Source organism: Pristis pectinata, chromosome 1, assembly GCF_009764475.1.
Source record: "Pristis pectinata isolate sPriPec2 chromosome 1, sPriPec2.1.pri, whole genome shotgun sequence".
Classification (NCBI taxonomy): Eukaryota; Metazoa; Chordata; class Chondrichthyes; order Rhinopristiformes; family Pristidae; genus Pristis; species Pristis pectinata.
The window spans coordinates 120,276,355-120,296,027 of NC_067405.1; the positions used below are offsets into that span (position 1 = coordinate 120,276,355).

Sequence of the window (19,673 nt, forward strand, 5' to 3'; positions counted from 1 at the left end):
ACACTCCACCAATCACAGCCTCGCCTGTCTTCGTCCACACTCCACCAATCACAACACTACCTGCTCCATCATTCGGCCAGTTCACCAATCGTCAAAACCTAATCGTTGTGCATTTCCACCAATTACGGGTGCCTTCGTGAAAATCCACCAATCATATAATCCCATTCATCTTCATCTTGCGCCTTATTAGTGGATATGTCATATTCTTAAAGCCGGCTTAAAGAACACGACAAATCCACTCATAAAGCGCTAGAAATTCCCCCCTCCTTTGACAGTATAACCAGTCACATCCATCTTCAGCAGCCCCCACCGCAAACCTTTCTCCAATCCAACACTAGCGATTCAGTTCAGCTAACCAATGGAATCAGGAGGGATATCAGCGTGGCTGCCTGCGTTTCAAGAAAGGCAGCGGAACGGAAGTGCCCAGTTATCGTGGGTAACAATGTGATCTGTCCTTTACGCGGGTGTTGGAAATGGAAGGTACGGCTTAAATACCTTGGGCATGAATCTGATGAGCTTCCATGCGACCTTTTACAGAACTAGGAGCAGGAGTAGACCGTTTGGCCCTTGAAACCTGCTCTGCTCGCCCATGTCATTTTCCTGTGCTATCCCCGCGTCCCGAGATTCCTTTAATATCCAGAAAGCTTTCGACTCTGTTTTCAGTGAACTCAGTAGCCGAGCCCGCGCAGCGCTCCAGGTTAGGGAATTCCAAAGATTCGCCACTGATGCAAATATTTCTCTTCATCTGAGTCTTCAGTGGCCTACGCCGTACCCTGAAACCGCATCCCCTTATTCCAGATTTTTCAGCCAGCGGAGACCTCCCTTCCTCCAGCTGGTTAAGAGCTATAAGAATTTTGCAGACATCATCTACACATTTTTTTTAATACTATCCTTGGAATAAATCTCGGGAATCTTCATTGTATTCCCTCTCGTCAAGTATATCCTTTTAAAGGAGACCAATATTCTATTTTGTTGTAATAAGACATCTTTAGCTTTGCACTTAAATCTATTCATAAAAAGCCACCATTTGCTTTCTTTGTTACTCCTGCTTGTTGGCTTTTAATGACTTGTTGGTATTGGTTTATTATTGTCACTTGTTCCGAGATACAGTGAAAAACTTGTCTTGCATACCGTTCGTACAGATCAATTCATTACACAGTGCATTGAAGTAGTACAGGGTAAAAACAATAACAGAATACAGAGTAAAGTGTCCCAGCTCCAGAGGCAGTGTGGGTAGACAATAAGGTGCAAGGTCATAAGGTAGATTGTGAGGTCAAGAGTCCATCTCATCGTATAAGGGAACCGTTCAATAGTCTTTATCACAGTGGGATAGAAACTGTCCTTGAGCCTGGTGGTATGTGCCCTCAGGCTCCTGTATCTTCTGCCTGATGGGAGAGGGGAGAACAGACAATGACCCAGGTGGGTGGGTTCTTTGATTATGCTGGCTGCTTCACCAAGGCAGTGTAAGGTATAGACAGAGTCCAAGGAGGGGAGGCTGGTTTCCATGATGTGCTGGGCCGTGTCCACAACTCTCTGCAGTTTCTTGCTGTCCTAGGCAGAGCAGTTGCCATACCAAGCCGTGATACAGCCAGATAGGATGCTTTATATGGTGCATCAATAAAAGTTGGTGAGCATCAAAGGGGACATGCCAAATTTCTTTAGCCTCCTGAGGAAGTAGAGGAGCTGGTGAGCTTTCTTGGCCATGGCATCTATGTGGTTGGACCGGGACAGGCCATTGGTGATGTTCACTCCAAGGACTCCAACTTCCCTAATATTGATTGGCACCTCCTTAGTGTAAAGGGGATAGATGGGACGCAGTTTGTTCAGTGTGTACAAGAAGGATTCCTGACATAGTATGTGGACAGGCTGACTAGAGGAGAGGCCATACTGGACCTGGTTCTAGGCAATGATCCTGATCAGATTTCAGATCTCTCGGTGAGAGAGCATTTTGGAGATAGTGACCATAACTCCTTGACCTTTACCATAGCCTTGGACAGGGATAGGAGCAGATGATATGGGAAAGTCTTTAACTGGGGGAGGGGATATTATGATGCTATTAGGCAGGAACTTGGGAGCGTAAATTGGGAACAGATGTTCTTGGGGAAGTGCACAGCGAAAATGTGGAGGTTGTTTGAGGAATGCTTGCATGGATGGGGCTCTGGATAAGTTTGTCCCATTGAGGCAGGGTAAGAATGGTAGAGTGAAGGAACCATAGCTGACACGAGATGTAGAATATCTTGTCAAGAGGAAGAAAGAAGATTACCCAAGGTTTAGAAAGCATGGATCAGACAGGGTTCTGGAGAGTTACGAGGTAGCCAGGAGGGAGCTTAAGAATGGACCAGAGAGCTAGAAGGGGGCATGAGAAGTCCTTGGCGAGTAGGATCAAGGAAAACCCCAAGGCATTCTACACGTACATGAAGAATAAGAAGATGACTAGAGTGAGGGTAGGACTGATCAGGGATAAAAGAAACATGTGCCAGGAGTCGGAAGAGGTAGGGGAGGTCCTTAATGAATACTTTGCTTCTGTATTCACCAGAGAAAGAGACCTTGACGTTTGTGAGGATGGTGTATGACAGATATGCTAGGGCATGTTGACATGAGGAAAGAGGATGTACTGGAACTACTGAAAAACATTAGTCACCGGGGCCGGACGGGATATATCCAAGGTTATTACAGGAAGTGAGGGAAGAGATTGCTGTGCCTTTGGCGATGATCTTTGCGTCCTCACTGACCACAGGAGTAGTGCCGGATGATTGGAGGGTGGCAAATGTTGTTCCTTTAAGAAAGGAAGTAGGGATAACCCTGGGAATTACAGACCAGTGAGTCTTACTTCAGTGGTGGGCAAGTTACTGGAGAAGATTCTTAGAGACAGGATTTATGGGCATTTGGAGAAGCATAGGCTGATTAGGGACAATCAGCATGGCTTTGTGAGGGGCAGGTCATGCCTCACAAGCCTGATTAAATTCTTTGAGGATGTTACAAAGCACATTGATGAAGGTAGAGCAGTGGATGTGGTGTACATGGATTTTAGTAAGGCATTTGATAAGGCTCCTCATGGAAGGCTTATTCAGAAAGTCAGGAGGCATGGGATCCAGGGAAACTTGGCTGTGTGGAATCAGAATTGGCTCGCCCACAGAAGACAGAGGGTGGTGGTAGATGGAGCATATTCTGCCTGGAGGTCAGTGACCAGTGGTGTTCCACAGGGATCTGTTCTGGGACCCCTGCTCTTTGTGATTTTTATAAATGACTTGGATGAGGATGCGGAAGGGTGGGTGAGTAAGTTTGCTGATGATACAAAGGTTGGCGGTGGTGTGGATAGTGTAGAAGGTTGCTGTAGATTACAACAGGATATTAATAGAATGCAGAGCTGGGCTGAGAAGTGACAGATGGAGTTCAACCCGGATAAGTGTGAAGTGATACACTTCGGGAGATTGAATCTGAAGGCAGAATAAAAGGTTAATGGCAGGACTCTTAGCAGTGTGGAGGAAAAGAGGGATCTCGTGGCCCACATCCATAGATCCCTCAAGGTTGCCATGCAGGTCGATAGGGTTGTAAAGAATGCATATGGAGTGTTGGCCTTCATTAGTCGGGGTATTGAGTTCAAGAGCCCAAGATGATGTTGCAGCTCTATAAAACACTGGTTAGACCACACTTGGAGTATTGTGTTCAGTTCTGGTCACCTCATTATAGAAAGGATGTGGAAGCTTTAGAGAGGGTGCAGAGGAGCTTTACCAGGATGTTGCCTGGATTGGAGAGCATGTCTTATGAGGATAGGTTGAGCAAGCTGGGGCTTTTCTCTTTGGAGAGGAGGAGGATGAGAGGTGACTTGATAGAGGTGTACAGGATGATAAGAGGCATAGATCGAGTGGACAGTCAGAGACTTTTTCCCCAGGGCGACAATGGCTAACACGAGAGAACATAATTTTAAGGTGATTGGAGGAAGGTATAAGGGGGATGTCAGGGGTAAGTGTTGTTTTTTTTTAAAACACAGAGAGTGGTGGGTGCGTGGAACGCACTGCCGGCAGAGTTTGTGGGGGCAGATACATTAGGGACATTTAAGAGACTCTTAGACACACGAATGATAGAAAAATAGGGGGCTATGTTGGAGGGAAGGGTTAGATAGATCTTAGAGCAGGATAAAATGTCGGCACAACATTGTGGGCCAAAAGGCCTGTACTGTGCTGTAGTGTCCTATGTTCTATGGATTTGAAGCTCTCAGCCCTCTTGACTTCAGCACCATTGATGTAGACAGGTGCATGTACACTACCCCATTTCCTGAAGTCAATGACCAGCTCTTTTGTTTTGCTGACATTGAGGGATGGGTTGTTGTCATGACACCATGTCACTAAGTTCTCTATCTCTTTCCTGTACTCTGACTCATCGTTATTTGAGACACGGCCCACTACGGTAGTATCATCTGCAAACTTGTAGATGGAGTTAGAGCAGAATCTGGCCACGCAATCATGAGAATATGGGGAGTAGAGTAGGGGGCTGAGGACATAGCCTTGTGGGGCATCAGTGCTGAGAATAATTGTGGTAGAGGTATTGCTGCCTATCTTCACTGATTGCAGTCTGTTGGTCAGCAAGTCAAGGATCCAGTTGCAGAGGGAGTTGTTGAGTCCCAGGTCTTGGAGTTTGGTGATGAGTTTGCTTGGATTTATAGTATTGAAGGCGGAGCTCTAGCCAATAAACAATCGTCTAACTGTGCAAGGTTCCTTCAACCAGCAAAGGTTATCCAATCTCTTGCCACTTTAAAAAAAATACTCAGCTCAGCATTTTTGCTTAGTGAACCAAAATGGATAACTTCACATTTTTCCTTATTATTGCATCTCCTATGCTATTGCTCACTCTCTCAACTTGACTGTATCCCCTTGAAGCCTCTGCATCTTCCTACCTACTCGCAATCATACCATCATTAGGAAACCTGCAAAAATAATATTTTGACCCCTCAGGCAAATTATCGATATAGGATTATGAATAACTGGGGCCAGGCACCAATCCCCACTAATCACAGCCTCCTAATCTGAGAAAAGGGTGTTAATTCCCATTCTTTGTTTTCAGTCTGACTAATTCTCAATCCATGTCAAAATATTACCTCCCCCTCCCCATCCCACTTCATGAACTCTAACCTTGCTGAGCAACTTCCTGTGTGGGACTTCATCCAAATGTTTAAAATATCCACACATACACCACATCCACCTACCTATTCAATTAGTCACATCCTCAACTCCAGTGGATCAAGCAGAGCTACTACCTCACAGCTCCAGCAACCTAGGTTCAATTTGACCTCTGGTGCTGTATGATTTGGCCAATTTGGCACTTCCTCCAATGTGAATTTCTGGATGCTAGTTTCCTCCCATATCCTACAGAAGTGCACGTTGGTAGGTTAATTGGCCACTAAGTTGTATGTATGTGAGTCGGGGGGTGGGGGGGTGGTGTGGAAGGAACATGATGGAATGTGAGGACGTAAAAATGGGAATAATGTAAATTATCGTTGATGGTTCTCATGGACTCTGGTATGAAGAGCTTTTTTCTGTGCTCTTTGATTATGATTTTCTTTTAACCAAGATTAATAATTTATGCCCAAATGGTGACCAGTTTTGAAATGCAATGATAAATTGCATGTTTCACTTTGTTGAAACAATATTTTTGAGGGTATTGATTAGCTTTGGTATTTTCCTAAACTATCACATCCAGGGCAAATATGTCTTGGGTCGTAAACTGTAAAATAAGTACAGTAAGAAAAGCTACCGCACATGCTATGCATTTTGTGGCTTTTAAATGAACAAGATCCCACAGAAAACTAGAAGAGCAAATTCAGGATATGCTTAAAATTCACCTGTATTGGTGAAATTACTTCAGGAAATTGCAAGATATTATTCAGCTCTTAAACTGATCAAAGTACCTTTAATTAAACACCAATGATACCTTAGCCTGAAATAATGAAATATGCTACATCAGTTTTGCTCGCTGCTGGAACATTTGTCTCAAATATAGTTTAGAAAATGCAATATGCTTGTTAAATAATCAGTAAAAAAAATTAATAGGAATAAGCTAACATAATAGGAATTAGGTAACATACCAGACTACAACATTGGAGTTCACTTTCCTCCCAGTCATCCCACCCACCATTTCCTTTGGTTTATTTATCAATCAGCCTCCAAGCCTCAATTACGCGCAATGGCTAGCACAACTAGTAAAGGCTATTTATGGAGGTGATACACACAAAGAAAGTGATTCTTTCCTCCTAACCTCCCAATGCTTTTATATCATCTAAAAGACACAAAGCAATAGCCTGATGGAATACTGTGCACTTACCTTAATGATGTAGCTGCAAAAAAACACGAGGCTTCACAACAAAGCAGCCTGCAATGACATGTATCCCATCTGAAATATTAATTTTCAACACTGTCACCACGCACTGGTTGCAGTATGTACCATTTTTGCAAGAGGCACTGCAGCTACTCACCAAGGTTTTGATAGGATTGCCCAGACTCTTGACTTCTACCTTGGGAAGCTCATGGGAGCAACACCACCATCTGCAAATCCCCGTGTGTCACAGATCATGATGATTTGGAAAGAGAATTGTTCCTTTACTGCAGATGTAAAGTATGAAATTGTTGACCTAACAGCATTATGGGAGTACCTTTACCATAAGATTCAAAAGGTCAGCTTTCCCCAAGGGCAGTGTGTGGCTTTTCTGCTGACGTCTACATACCATGAATTAATACTAAAGCCAAGCTCCATTATTCTCCATAATAATTGTCTGAACCGTAATTAAATGCTTCATGTTTATCGTTTGACTTCAAGAAGAACTTTCAAATACATTTCTGCTGTATTGCCTGGTCCACCTGTTTGTACCGCCCTTGGGATTGCTTAACTCCATTTTCCACCTTGGGTCACCTGTTGTTGAACAATTCTGTTCTTATCCGACTGTTGCAAAATCTTGTCTGGTTTCCCTTGGTAAACATATAATTTAAAACTTTCACATGACATCCAATTTAAATTTAAACCTTGTGCTTACTGACCTCCATGAGCTTCTGGTCCCTTGGGAGCTTAAATTTTAAAATTCTGAGGCGTAAACCAAAATACTGCAATAACTGGAAATCAGAAAATGCTGGAAATACCTTGGTTAGGCAGCACCCACATAACAATATAAATCACTTTGAGGGCTTTAGTAACAGAAAACATGGACAAATCAACCAGCATTTTCTGCTCTGCTGTTAAAATTCTCATTCATATCAGATTTCCCCTCTCTGGAACCTCCTGCAGCCCTATAACCAGTTCTAATTTCTGCACTGCTTCAGTTCTGAAATCTTAATTATTCCCAATTCTATTCATTCTGCAATTGATTATTGAGCATTCAGCTGTCTTGGCACCAAGGTTGGGCTCTCCTAAATTCTCTTAACACTCTTTCAACCTTACTCTTTGGACTTCTGCTGGCATTTCCATATGTGATACCATGTGAAATTTTGTTTGATACTGCTCCTGGTAAGCTTCTTGAAGCACCAAATGTGCTACATGTGTGCAAATTGTTACATCTGGGAACATATCTGTATAAATCTAGTATATTAATAGCAGCTCAGTTAAGGTTTTGGGATTTTATTTGGCATTCTGCAGAATTCTTAAAAACTACATTTTTTTCTTAAAAAGATTCATGTTCTAAATCAGGTTTAATGACTCCAAGAAAAACAGACTTGAATAACAGTTCCAGAAAAATAAAGGACAATGCTGCAGATTGGCATAACCTCATACTGAAATGGGAAACTTATAATGATGCAGGATTCTCAATCGCAAATAAAATTGTTAACATTAAACTCAACCACAAGTAAGTATTTCTTGGCACATTTTACATTTAGAAATGTTAACTATCAAATGTACTCAACATTTTTTTAATAAAAGCATTTGTGCTCAGTAGTGATGCTGAATATGAATTCATCACCACCTGCTTTGTTTTTCCACAATATACAGTTTAAGCTATTATACCTCTCGTATTATTAATATTGCCTTATTTTGTTTGGAAAATGAAAGTTTACAAAGAATCTGAATATTGTATATTTTGATTGTTGCTAAACTAAGATTAATTTTGTCCTGGAGCAATTCTATTTTGCTATTTGCAATTTGTTAAGAAACAAATGTGAACATTCACATATTTTATCATTCTGTACCAAATAGGATAATGCATCTATTAATAATACACTGAAAGAACTCAGTACTTAATCTTTGATTTGTAAGTCTGAATCAGTAATATTTTTGAGCTAATAATTAATGATTGTGCCTTAAACCCCTTTAGTAAATTTGAATCTGGACAGACTTATTATAGATGGTCTTTACTATTCATTTGTATCAATTAGAACATAATCTCTCATCTGGGAATTGCCTTTAGCCAATGATATTGACATTCTCATTGTTAATTTCTTCAGGAGTAATCAAACCAGACAGGAACCATCTGATGGTGATGATGATGATGATGATTTTACTGCTCATCGTGGAAAAGCTACCTTGGAATACAACAAAGAACTTGAGCAACATTGCACTGAATTGTTGAATTTCCTTAACAAAATGGTATGACTTTCAATGCATGATGAAAACAATTAGCCATATTAGTAAAATTAAAGTGTTAAAGTACAGTTGCAATTTATAAGTTTCCTGTACTAGTGGAACCTTGTAGCTGAAAATGAGTTTACAGTATTGCATTGTCATTTATTTACTTTCCCTCATCAGTAGACTTAATCCAGTTTCCCATATGATTATCAGAAAGAGGCATGTTGCTTTACCCTCAAGCTTGAGAGGGGAAATTTGTAACACCATCCTGCATAACTAATAGGGGCAGCAGCTTCATTGGGGTATAGCCAGTCTGTAGCCTGAACATCTGTGCTGCTTGTAAGAAATAAATGTTAACACAAAAGCCTGATGTAGGACTAATGAATTGTGACAGCTGCCAAGAAATCAGGCATAATTCTGATGAAAGATCTTTTGATTTGAAATATTAACTGTTTCTTTCTCTGCAGATGTTGTCTACTTTTACCAGCACTTTCTATTTTTATTATGGATTTGCATTGTGTTGTACACTGTGGTGACCATTTTACTTAATAAAAATGGCAGGCTGGGTCAGGGGTGACTCGCTACAGTTAAGGACTATGGTAACTCTGTTAATCCCAGGCAGTGTTATCTGGCAGAGACTGGGGAACAAGTTATGGAGGTTTTCAGGGGCTACTAAAGATGGCTAAGCTCTGTTGCAGCTTTCTTTAAAGCACCATTGTCTTGCTTGCTGCATGGCAAAGTTACACTCGTGTATCCTTGAAGACAAAATGTCCATATTTATAGCCAATGCAGTATTCTCTTACTTCTTGCCCAAGAGTTACTTATATACCTATATTCTTCATTTACCCTAATGCTTTCAGCTCAGCTTAACCTGATCTTCCACAAAAAACATTTTTAAATTTACCATGGAATAATTTGTATAATTGAAGTAACTTAGAAGCTTCCTCTATGCTAATCACAAATGCAATCAGTAAAACTTGTTTTAGTTACTATATTTGCTCAGTTGTCCAGCTGATGAGAATTCTAGCAGTCAGGATAGTGACTGCCTGAATAGGAGTAAAATACAAAAATCCACAAAGCATGTTCAAATTAATACAATCTTTACTTAATCTTTTTCAGATCAAATTGGTATTGAAGATGGAAAAGCTTTGTGCAACTATGAAAGGAATAAATGATCTTGACACTTACCACTATGGTGAAACAGGAAGACAAATACCTCTATTTCACACATGGCCCACAAAATATTTCTGTAAGGATAATTTGTCACAAAATGCAATCTCCTTATCTGTTTTAATTAGCATTCTCAATTTGAATGATACATTGTAGGGTTTCATTATTACTACACGGAAGTGAAAAAGTGAAGATATTTTTTAGCTAGTGGGAATGGTAACTAAATTGCAAGCTACTGATTTGTGGATGAGTGTTTTGCAATTCTAAAACTAATTACAAAGAATCAATATTGGTGTTTTTTGTGATTAATTAAAGTTACTAATTTCAAGTGAGGCAAATGAGGCCTGCCCTAAAGCTTAGGGAGGATAATATTCTTCTGTTACTGAACATCCATTTCTGCTTTATGTAAATACTAAAATGAAATTTGTGCTTTAAAATTGTTCACTTGATTGCTTCTCATCCCCTGCAGTTTTGCAGTGCGGTTCCTTAGGAGTCGATGCCTTCAAGGAACTTGAAGCAGCTAATCTCTGTAAGAAACTGATAACTTAGTCTCGATGTCAGGGAGGTGGCCTGCAAATCATAATTTCACCCAAGTTTTAACCGCTCCCTTGATGGCCATGCCTACAATTTTCCACCATTAACTATAACTGCTACCAAAATTACTTGCAGAAACCTATCTACTTTCCTAGAGCCCAAGTGTAATACAGCAAATAGGGTCTTTAAGGTCCAGTTACTAACTGCTTTGGTTAACTAGAAAAAAATTACTTTACACATTTGAACAATGGTAAGAAAATCCTCACCAGGTAATTTGACCTTTTACACTTAAACTATGACTATGAAATCTTGCTGCTATAAATTTTAAAAAAAGACATTTTTTGATATTTAACCACTTTCTGTTTCAGATACGATCTCAGTTGAGTTACTGGAGATGTACAAAAAAGAACTGCAGCTAAAGAGTTTAATTGTTCAAGAGATTGCCCACACTAGTAGCTGTAATCTTATGATGGTGCAGCTGTCTTCCTGGCTGTACCAGCCTTACATAGAAGAAAAGGCCACACTTCTGGTTGAAAGTATGCTACTGGAAACTGGACACAGGGTTCTGTAACAAACACAATTGAAAATTATTTACAAAGTAATTGCTAGAGACATCACTTTTTATAGAATTGTTACTTCTCATTTGAGAAACATGCATTTGTTTATCAAAATTAGCTAAGCACAACTAAACACCTACCCAGGCTTACCCAAGATTGTTTGGCTCAGCTTTGAAACTTGGGTGGTGCATGACTGAAATGTGAACTGTGTGTGTGACAAGCATTATTAAAAGTTTCATTCATTTATCAAATTTTGTACTGTAAAAGGTAGAATTCAGTAAGACAATGATTATGACAAAAGACAAAGAAAAATATATTTATTTATTTCCTTTTTTAAGAAACTGTTGAAATACTTATGCTGAAAAATAATTTTGTTCAAATTATTAAACAATGGTCCTGAAAGATTGTTAATGATTTGTCTTGCACACTCAAGCGATGGAAAAACAAATACCAAAACTGCAAAATAAAAGTGGCTTTTTTAAAAAAACTGTTCCATATATTGCTAATATTTAACGGAGCTTGATGATATATTTATAGGTTTATCAACCCATTAAAATAAAGGCAGCTTTTCAAAAATATAGACCCATGTCGCCAAAAAAAAACACAAGTGGTCTACATTAAATTCTACAGCAAATATTTATAACAGTTTAACAATGGTGCATAATACACAGTACAAACCATACTTTGGCCTGTTACAAAGCTGATCCTTGACAGAGAACAGTTCCATTTTGTAATTACCTTAACAAAAATATCATGTTTTAAGTGAACGATGATTTAACTCAATCCTTTTTATGAAATTATCAGATGACTACAACCATCATCCAATTACTGATGACATTTAATCACCCCAAATTAAGGCAACAAAACTGTCTGTCAAGATTACAATGTACTGATAAGTCAAAGACATTACAAAATACTTTGTATATTATAATTAAAAATAGAAAATAAATTCCATTTTCTGCTATTTTCAATCTTTAAATAGTTTCATTATTTACAATAGTCAAATTACAGGTCTTTGATAAAGATTTGTTGTACACTAACAAAACTGGAAACTACTAACATGCACAACAGCTTTAATACATATTTAATGAACAGCCTACCACAAGTAATAAGCAGTATATACACAGCAAAGCAATGTAACTGTCCCATTTTCACATCCTTGCAAACTTCTACAAAAGGACAATATGTTTCACATTAGATGCAAGATTCAAACCAGTTTTAGGAAAAAAAGGGAAAGTCTACTAGGCATAATTGAAAACATGCTGCACAAGGGAAGTGACCTATTTAAAGCTTCATAACTAAGAGGCTAATGAAGGGCTCATTTTAATTTTTATTCTCAACATTTCCATCAGGTGATAACTAATGTTACCCCAGTACTCCTGCCTGCCACTTAGCCATTTCAGAAAATCTGATCTTCAATTTAAGCTTTTGGATATAACACTGTAAACCCAATGACTGAAGACACTCTTGTTGGCACTACAAAAAGATGGCAACAATGTTGACAGCAGAGGAGAAACATAAATGACTGAAATACAAAACAGTTGTCCCAAAGAGAGTTTAGCTTAAAGCAGCAAGGTCCATACATTTGCAATGTGTTTGGAACTGAAGATACAATGAGATAAAAAAAATTCAATATTTACAAATATATAGCCCAAAAATGTGTTGATGCCACACAGTTTTGGTAACCCATGCTGTTCAGAACTAATATTCAACAACTTATTTTGTTATTATCCTTTTGAACTTCTTTAGCGGGTTATCCAATTATTAAGTACTGATAAAAGCACTGTGCTCTCAGCTGCTTGAAATCTAATTTTTTAAGTGATCAAATTAGGTGTTTAAAATTCTACCCCAGTGAAATATTTAGTAGAGAAACAAACATATCCTCTTTATACTTGGAACAGTTATCAAGACTGTAACTTAAATAATTAAATTCAATGCTTTAAATCAGAAACTACCAAAAAACTTATAGGCTTTTTGCAAATTTAAAGTTTGAATCATTTACAACAGTGATCTAAGCAAATTTTGATTACTGTATAATCCACATGTCCGTCATTTGAGATGAATGACAGAGATTAAACAATTAAAATATTAGCAAAAATTTCATTTTGCAATGTAACAGATTTATATTTATTATAAACTTTTCATGGGAGTACAATTAGTCTTCTAAAGGCAGTTTCAAATGTAGGCAGTAGAACATATACAAATATTATTTTGGCAAAATAGTTATATTGATTAAGCAACAAGGAGTCAAAGGTATAAAGAAAACATTCAAATTCAGTGCAGCAACATCACATTTTCTGGACAACTGCAGTCAAATGTATGTTCCAGAAAACAATAAATAAACTTGGATTTAGTTTATGAAATTCATTCAAGTACCTTGCCAGGCACATTGCAACATGGAGGGTAACCACTCTTGAAACCTTCTACTCAGTTTTGTACAAGACGTGTTAACTCATGGGACAATAAAGTTTAACACAAAATACATTAAGTAATAAATGTTCACTGTAACATTACAGGAAACAGTCTCAAGTTTCTTTTACAAAAATGAACAGCCTTATTTTTGTACTGTAGCAGTTTACAGAACAAGAGAAAACTTCCTCTTTAGTTATTTTTGCTTTTTTTTTAATAAAGAGAAGAGGATCAGGGCATTCAAATTATTGTTCCACTTCAGTTTGTGTTTGTGAGACTAGTAAGCCTTCACTTTGCCCTTCAGAATCCATTGCCAGAAGTGCTTCTACTGTTTCAAAGGGAACACCATCAGGCGTCCGTATGTGCATCGTAGTACCATCAGCATTAGTTACTATAACGATACCTTCAGATGTCTGTGACACAACAGCTGTTCCTTCATGTGACACAATTAGACCCTCAGAAGTTTGAATGAAGATCTGTTCGTGTCCCTGAGCCAATAACTCCTGACTCCCAACAGGTAGCTGGAATTCTAATGTTCCATCTTCCGTCACTGTACTTTCTAGAATATCTTCTGAACTTTCCTGATTTCTTTGATCCACATTCTGTTCTTCAAAGTGACCTATTATTTTACTCTGACTTGCTACTTGCAACCCATTCATCTCTTCTGAGGATACCTGACTATCAAGATCTGCTTGAGGGGAAATGTTAGCTTCAAAAGTCTGTTCAGTCTGGTGATGCTGTAAATGACTATGTTCTGTGTGGCAAACTTGACCTATGGGCTCCACATCTTGAGACAGAGCCTTCTCAAGCTGCTGCATCTGATCTGCTATGTCAGAATCATTGAGTTGCTCACTTTGTTCCTGATTGCCAAGTGGATCCTGGCTGTTGATAGTATGCTGTAAATCCTGAACAGAGTTGCTTGCTTCCGAACCTTTTTGGCTGACCTTAGCCATATCCGAAAGAAGTGAATTCTGATTGGTCATTTCATCCCCAGTGGAATTTAGTTCAGCATCATTCAGCTGCTCTGAAATATTTTGACTAGACAATTGTTCTTGAACCAATTCTTCTGCTGTAATATCCGTGTCCATACTTAAAAAATCTTCTCCCTGAATAGTATTATTTAGGACTTCACTGTGGGGTTCCAGCAGGGGAATTTGAGAACTTGACAGGTTTACTTCAGTTACCTGATAACACAATTCCTCAGAAGTAGACTGTTCCAAGGAACTGGAACCTTTAATATCCTCGGAAAGCAACACTCCATCTGTATGGTTATCCACTACCTGAACTGCTGTTGGTCCATACTCCGTATGTGGATCACAAGCATTCAGCGTGGGGCTTTCAATTTGTTTCTTGTCTACAGAAAGAAAAATACTAGTTTTAGATAAACCAGCTAAATTAAAAAAAACAATCCAATAGTGTAGCATGCATACACCACCACCAAGAAATGTATACAAATCTCATGAGTAACAAATTACAACTTCAATTAACTTCAATTACCTTGTTCACCACAACCACCTATATAAACATTCCTGTTCACCTACATCTGCAAAAGCATTTTCTTCTTTTTCAGTTAGGCTGTGAAGTGCAGGAGTCAGAAATTCCAGAAAACTACTTTCCTTCTATGTAACAATGGGTATAGAATTTCACACAAAAGCTGTTCTGAAAGGACAAGCACGCTTTCCTCTTTTGGTTGGAGAAATAATTTTTTTTAAAAAAATGTAGACATTTCTAAAAGGTAACTCAGACAGGATAGATTATAAAACTTTATCTTTTTGGAAAATGCACCACAGCTAAGCATGTTGGGGTCCCAAGAGCAAATAGTGTGTGCAGTCTTTATCTAGCTCCTACTGGTCATAAGACCCCAGCTGTAGTTTTTTTTGGCCTCAAATTACATTCTTACCAAAGCTGTCAAAAGGATAGCAGAATAGATTAGTGCTTGTTTCTGAGGAAGGAATGAAGACACAAAATTGTAAAATGTTGGTGTTTTGTCCTATATCTAATCTGAGTTGGGAGTGTTCAATAGTGATGATGCTGCAAGATATGAAGGTATTCATGGTCCAGAACTAAAATGCTTTTTGCAGTGTTCAACGATTGGAAGTTAAGAAAGCTAGTGTGCTTTATCCAGGCTCTTTATTCTGAGACCAAGTGCCTAAAACTCAAATTTCTGCAAAAGAACCCTGCTGGACATGGTTTAAGTAACAAGCAGGGATTCATATCTTGCCCTTCTCAATAAAACCAAGATCATAACATATTACTCCAGAACACATTAATTACAAAATTTTACATACCTGTTGCATTAGTTAAGCTTTGTAAATGTACTTCACCAGTTATTTCTATTCCATTTTGATTCAAGTTACTTTCAGTTCCTGCTAGAGAGTCATCAACTTTCATTCGTTTTGACGAAGGGGATAACGTTCCAAGGTCTTGCTGAAAGAGCAAAGAGATAATTTTAAAAATCAATTTAAATAATTTTAAGTTTCTCAAGGGAGAGTTATCATGAAAAGGATTTGATTCTGAAACACAAAAGGCTGCTGATTAATGTCTAAGTGGTGAATACAATATTAACTCTAAAAATGCAAGCTTCTAAAATCAGATTTCAGTTCTGTTAATAATTAAGAGCAAAGTGCCACCAGACAGAGAATCTCAGGCTTTACAAGACCAAATACAGTGCAAGAGAGCAAATTATTCTTTGTTCCCATCAACCTTTTATAACAGGAACTGCATTTGTGTAGCAATGTAGTAAAATGATCCAAAGTGCTCCATAATGAATTACTGAACAAAGCTTGTCTAACAGGAGATATCAAGGAAGGTAACCGGGTTTGGTCAAAGCCACAGATTTTAAGAACCATTATAAAGGAGAAAAGTAGAAAGTTCAGGAAGGGAAATCTAGAATTTAGGTCTTTAACTGCTAATTTGCTGACCACCAATCATCAGATGCATCAGAAGAATGCATAAAACAGGTTCCAAAGGAATGAGAGGAGATCACATCAAAACTTACAAAATTCTTAAAGGGCTTGACCGGCTAGATGCAGGGAGGATATTTCACGTGGCTGAATCTAGGACCACAGGGCACAGTTTGAAAATAAGATATAGGCTATTTAAGACTAAGTCAAGGTGAAATTTCTTCATTCAGAGGGTGGTGAACCTTTGGAACTTTCTACCCAAGATGGCCATGGAAACTCAGTTGTATGTTCATCCCAAACAAAGTTTGATAGCTTTATGGGCATCGAGAGATATGTTGATATGGTGCTGGAAAATGGCAATGAAGTGGAAGATTAACTATGATCTTAATGAATGGTCTTTGCCTGCTCCTCTTTCTTATGTTGTTATGAAAGAGGAGAGGCAATTTCATCTATTAAACTGGTTATTCTGCACATTTACAATTTGTCACCATTTTGAAGTCACTCAACCAAATCAGCAAAGGTACACAGCAAAGAGACTGTCAAACCTTTGAGTAACAGGCAAAATATTTATCAGCTTTACCTGACTCCTTCCAAAAATAATTCAGTTAATACGCAAGATCAAATCCTGGAAATCCACTAATTCTTCCACTTAGAAGCACAAGGGGAGCACATGCATGGAGGGTTGCCACCACGTTTCCTTCCAGCACACTATTCTGACCTGGAAATTGCGATTCCTTCATTTTGCTGGGTCAAGTCTTAACAGCACCATGGAAGCATCATCAGCACAAGGACTGCAGTGGTTTAATGTAATACTAACCATCGTCACCACATGGGCAATTAGGATGAGTTTTAATGCTGGCCTTGTCAATAACACCCACACCCCTTTCATAAATAAATACATACCATTTATGTTATTCAGCTCTGAGGAACAGTATTATTCAGGCAAGGTGGGCCTAACAGCAGGTGTGTCACATTGAGGTGTATTTCATATTTCTGTATATCCTTATTACCATCTACAACATTCTTACATATTGTTAATCTTTTTGAAAACGACTTAATTAACAGACTTAATTCTGCAAGTCTTCTCCACCCATTTGCTATTTTGTGATGTTACCATAAAAATACAATTTTGTATTTGCTTGAGCTTTTTTCATTCTGTTTAGGATTGAAACTGTACAATATCAAGGCAATATCAGGGTCAAACAGGAGAGAGAATCTGAACAGTCTGGTCCAAACTGTTGATTTAAGGTATTGCCAAATCAAAATTCATAAAATTATTGGGCTTGGAATATTCCTCTCAGTACTTTGTAATTACTAATTCACTGAATCTGAATTGCTATTTTCTCTGGTTAAAAGATTTATAGAAATTAAAGATAGTATTTATTGAAGGAAACACAAAAGACAGCAAATGCTGGAATCTAGAGCAACAAACAACCCGTTGGAGGAACTTAGCAAGTTGAGCAGCATCTGTAGAGGGAAAGGACTTGTTGATGTTTCCGGTCGACCCACTGAGTTCCTCCAGATGATTGTTTATTGAAGGAAAATTGTTTGTAACTGTTGTTGCAATATTGGGCATTAAGCAGTTATTCTATGTGACTGAAGCCAATATTACTGCTTTATATTGAATGTTTAATTTTCAGATACCTCCATGACATGTTTCTCTGCAGGTGAATTTACATGGTTTTGGTCATCCACAGTCACTAATCTGTAGGTCAGAGACATGCTTGCATCTTGCTGATTTTCTTTATTCATGTGCTCAGTTATTCCTAGTGACTCAGCTACCTGGAACATTTATGGAAATAAAGAGATATCAGTTATAATTTCATTCTACTCAATTCATAAAATTATTACAGTGGTATACATGTATTTACTGATTAGTAATGTATTATTTCAGCATTCCTAAAATAAAGAGGTGCTCTCCTTTGAACTATGAGTAATGTGACAGAAAGTAAATCTTTAATACAAAGTATTTAGACCATGTGAAATATTCATGGTAAAGTTCTGTAGAATTTCAATCAGTTGTATGACTCAATGTGGAAAGACGTCAACTGGCTGTTCCTGAAACTCTTCTTGAAAAGAAAACAATACTAGACAACCAAAGCAACAAGATAACCAAAATCAATGTATGCAGTCAATAGTTTACGTGAAGAGTGGAGTACAACTACATATATTTCCCATCTCATTTTAGCACATAAATTTTAATTTAAACAGTAGCCTGTTAAACAGTAACCTGCATAATTGGTTGAAAGTGGCATCACAGGTAGACAGGGTGGTGAAAAAGGTGTTTAGCATGCTGGCCTTCATCAGTTAGGGCAATGAATATAGGAGTTGGGACGTTATGTAGCAGCTGTATGTGTCATTGGTGAGGCGGCACTTGGACTACTGTGTACAGGTTTGATCACCTTGTTATAGGAAAGATGTGCTTAAAGTGGAAAGTGTGAAGAAAAGATTTATGAAGATGTTGCCAGGACTAGAGGGCCTGAGTTATAGGGAGAGATTGGCCAGGCTAGGTCTTTATTCCTTGGAGCACAGGAGAATGAGGAGTGATCTTATAGAGGTTTATAAAATCACGAGGGGTGTAGATAAGGAAGATAATAGCAGTCTTTTCCACAGGGTAGGGGAGTCCAAAACTAGAGGCATAGAATTAGGGTGATAGGGGAAAAAATTAAAAGGGAGTTAAGGGGCAACTCTTTCACGCAGAGGGTGGTGTGGTGAGTATATGGAACGAGCTGCCAGAGGAAGTGGTTGAGGCAGGTACAAAGTATCATTTAAGCAGCACTTGGATAGGTACATGCAAGGGCGGGGCTTGGAGAGATATGGGCCAAATGCAGGAAATTAGGACTAGCTGGCTGGGCACTGTGGTTGGCATGGACTCATTGGGCTGAAGGGCCTGTATCCACGCTGTATTGCTCTATGACTCCATGAGTAGCCAGCAAGACCTAAATTACAAGAAAAGACTGGATTCTGTTAAGGATCAGTGGTGACAGGCATTCTTGCTGGAACTTTGAATGCTGCCATTTTGATGATTGAGGGGCTTATGCTACAGGAGTTTTGCCCGTAAGATCAACATGCATAGCTATGCAAATAAGCATTTAGAAGAAAGGAAAGGGAAGTTAACAGCCATAAATCATTGGCACAGTGAAGGGCAAAAGGTAGAAAACAGCAAAGGGACAAACTTTTCTATTTTAAGAAAGCAAATACAAAAGGGTATAGGAAACAACAGGAGTGGGATTAGATTATAGAGTGCATGTACAGATGATGACAGTTGATTCCCCCAACAATGGCAAAGATTTAATGACTGCAGACATTTGGATAACATTGATCAACATTAGCTCTTCCTCTGATAATGCCTTAAATTTTAAAATTCCCATTCTTGTCCCACTTTATCTCTGAACTCCTCCAGACCTACAAACACTCCAGATTGACATTGATAGTTCTGGATTCCTTCAATTCTAATGCCTTTTAATCCATCATTGATGGCATAGATTCATCTGTTAAGATCCCAATTTCTAACCCTAACGCTCCTTAAACTTCTCTTTCTAATTCACTTTCCTCC

At 38.6% G+C, this 19,673-nt stretch overlaps 2 protein-coding genes across 3 annotated transcripts in view; one reads left to right on the forward strand and one right to left on the reverse strand.

The window, feature by feature from the left end:
• The first annotated feature begins 171 nt into the window (after positions 1-171).
• On the forward strand, positions 172-12,798 carry cinp (cyclin-dependent kinase 2 interacting protein). 2 transcript variants are annotated; one of them, XM_052022374.1, is made up of 5 exons: positions 172-480; positions 7,654-7,828; positions 8,424-8,565; positions 9,664-9,793; positions 10,617-12,798. In XM_052022374.1, the coding sequence occupies exons 1-5, from the start codon at positions 474-476 to the stop codon at positions 10,817-10,819; spliced, it is 657 nt and encodes a 218-aa protein (XP_051878334.1). In that variant the 5' UTR covers positions 172-473; the 3' UTR covers positions 10,820-12,798. The 2 variants fall into 2 exon arrangements, with proteins under 2 accessions (XP_051878334.1, XP_051878342.1); XM_052022382.1 differs by having other exon boundaries at positions 175-480; positions 7,672-7,828; positions 10,617-12,771.
• Positions 12,799-13,003: 205 nt separating this feature from the next.
• The window catches only part of znf839 (zinc finger protein 839), a 30,237-nt gene continuing 23,567 nt past the window's right edge, over positions 13,004-19,673 (reverse strand). Inside the window, exons 6-8 of the mRNA XM_052022261.1 lie at positions 17,762-17,899; positions 15,503-15,641; positions 13,004-14,568 (exon numbers count right to left, since the gene is read on the reverse strand). Of these exons, the coding sequence (XP_051878221.1) occupies positions 13,460-14,568; positions 15,503-15,641; positions 17,762-17,899 (1,386 nt within the window). The 3' untranslated portion in view covers positions 13,004-13,459. The remainder of the gene's footprint in view (positions 14,569-15,502; positions 15,642-17,761; positions 17,900-19,673) is intronic.

Bases quoted from the DNA above. Each gene is read 5' to 3' on its own strand.
- cinp (XM_052022374.1), top strand. The intron at 7,829-8,423 runs GTAAGTATTTCT...TAATTTCTTCAG, and splicing joins AACATTAAACTCAACCACAA to GAGTAATCAAACCAGACAGG. The intron at 8,566-9,663 runs GTATGACTTTCA...AATCTTTTTCAG, and splicing joins TGAATTTCCTTAACAAAATG to ATCAAATTGGTATTGAAGAT.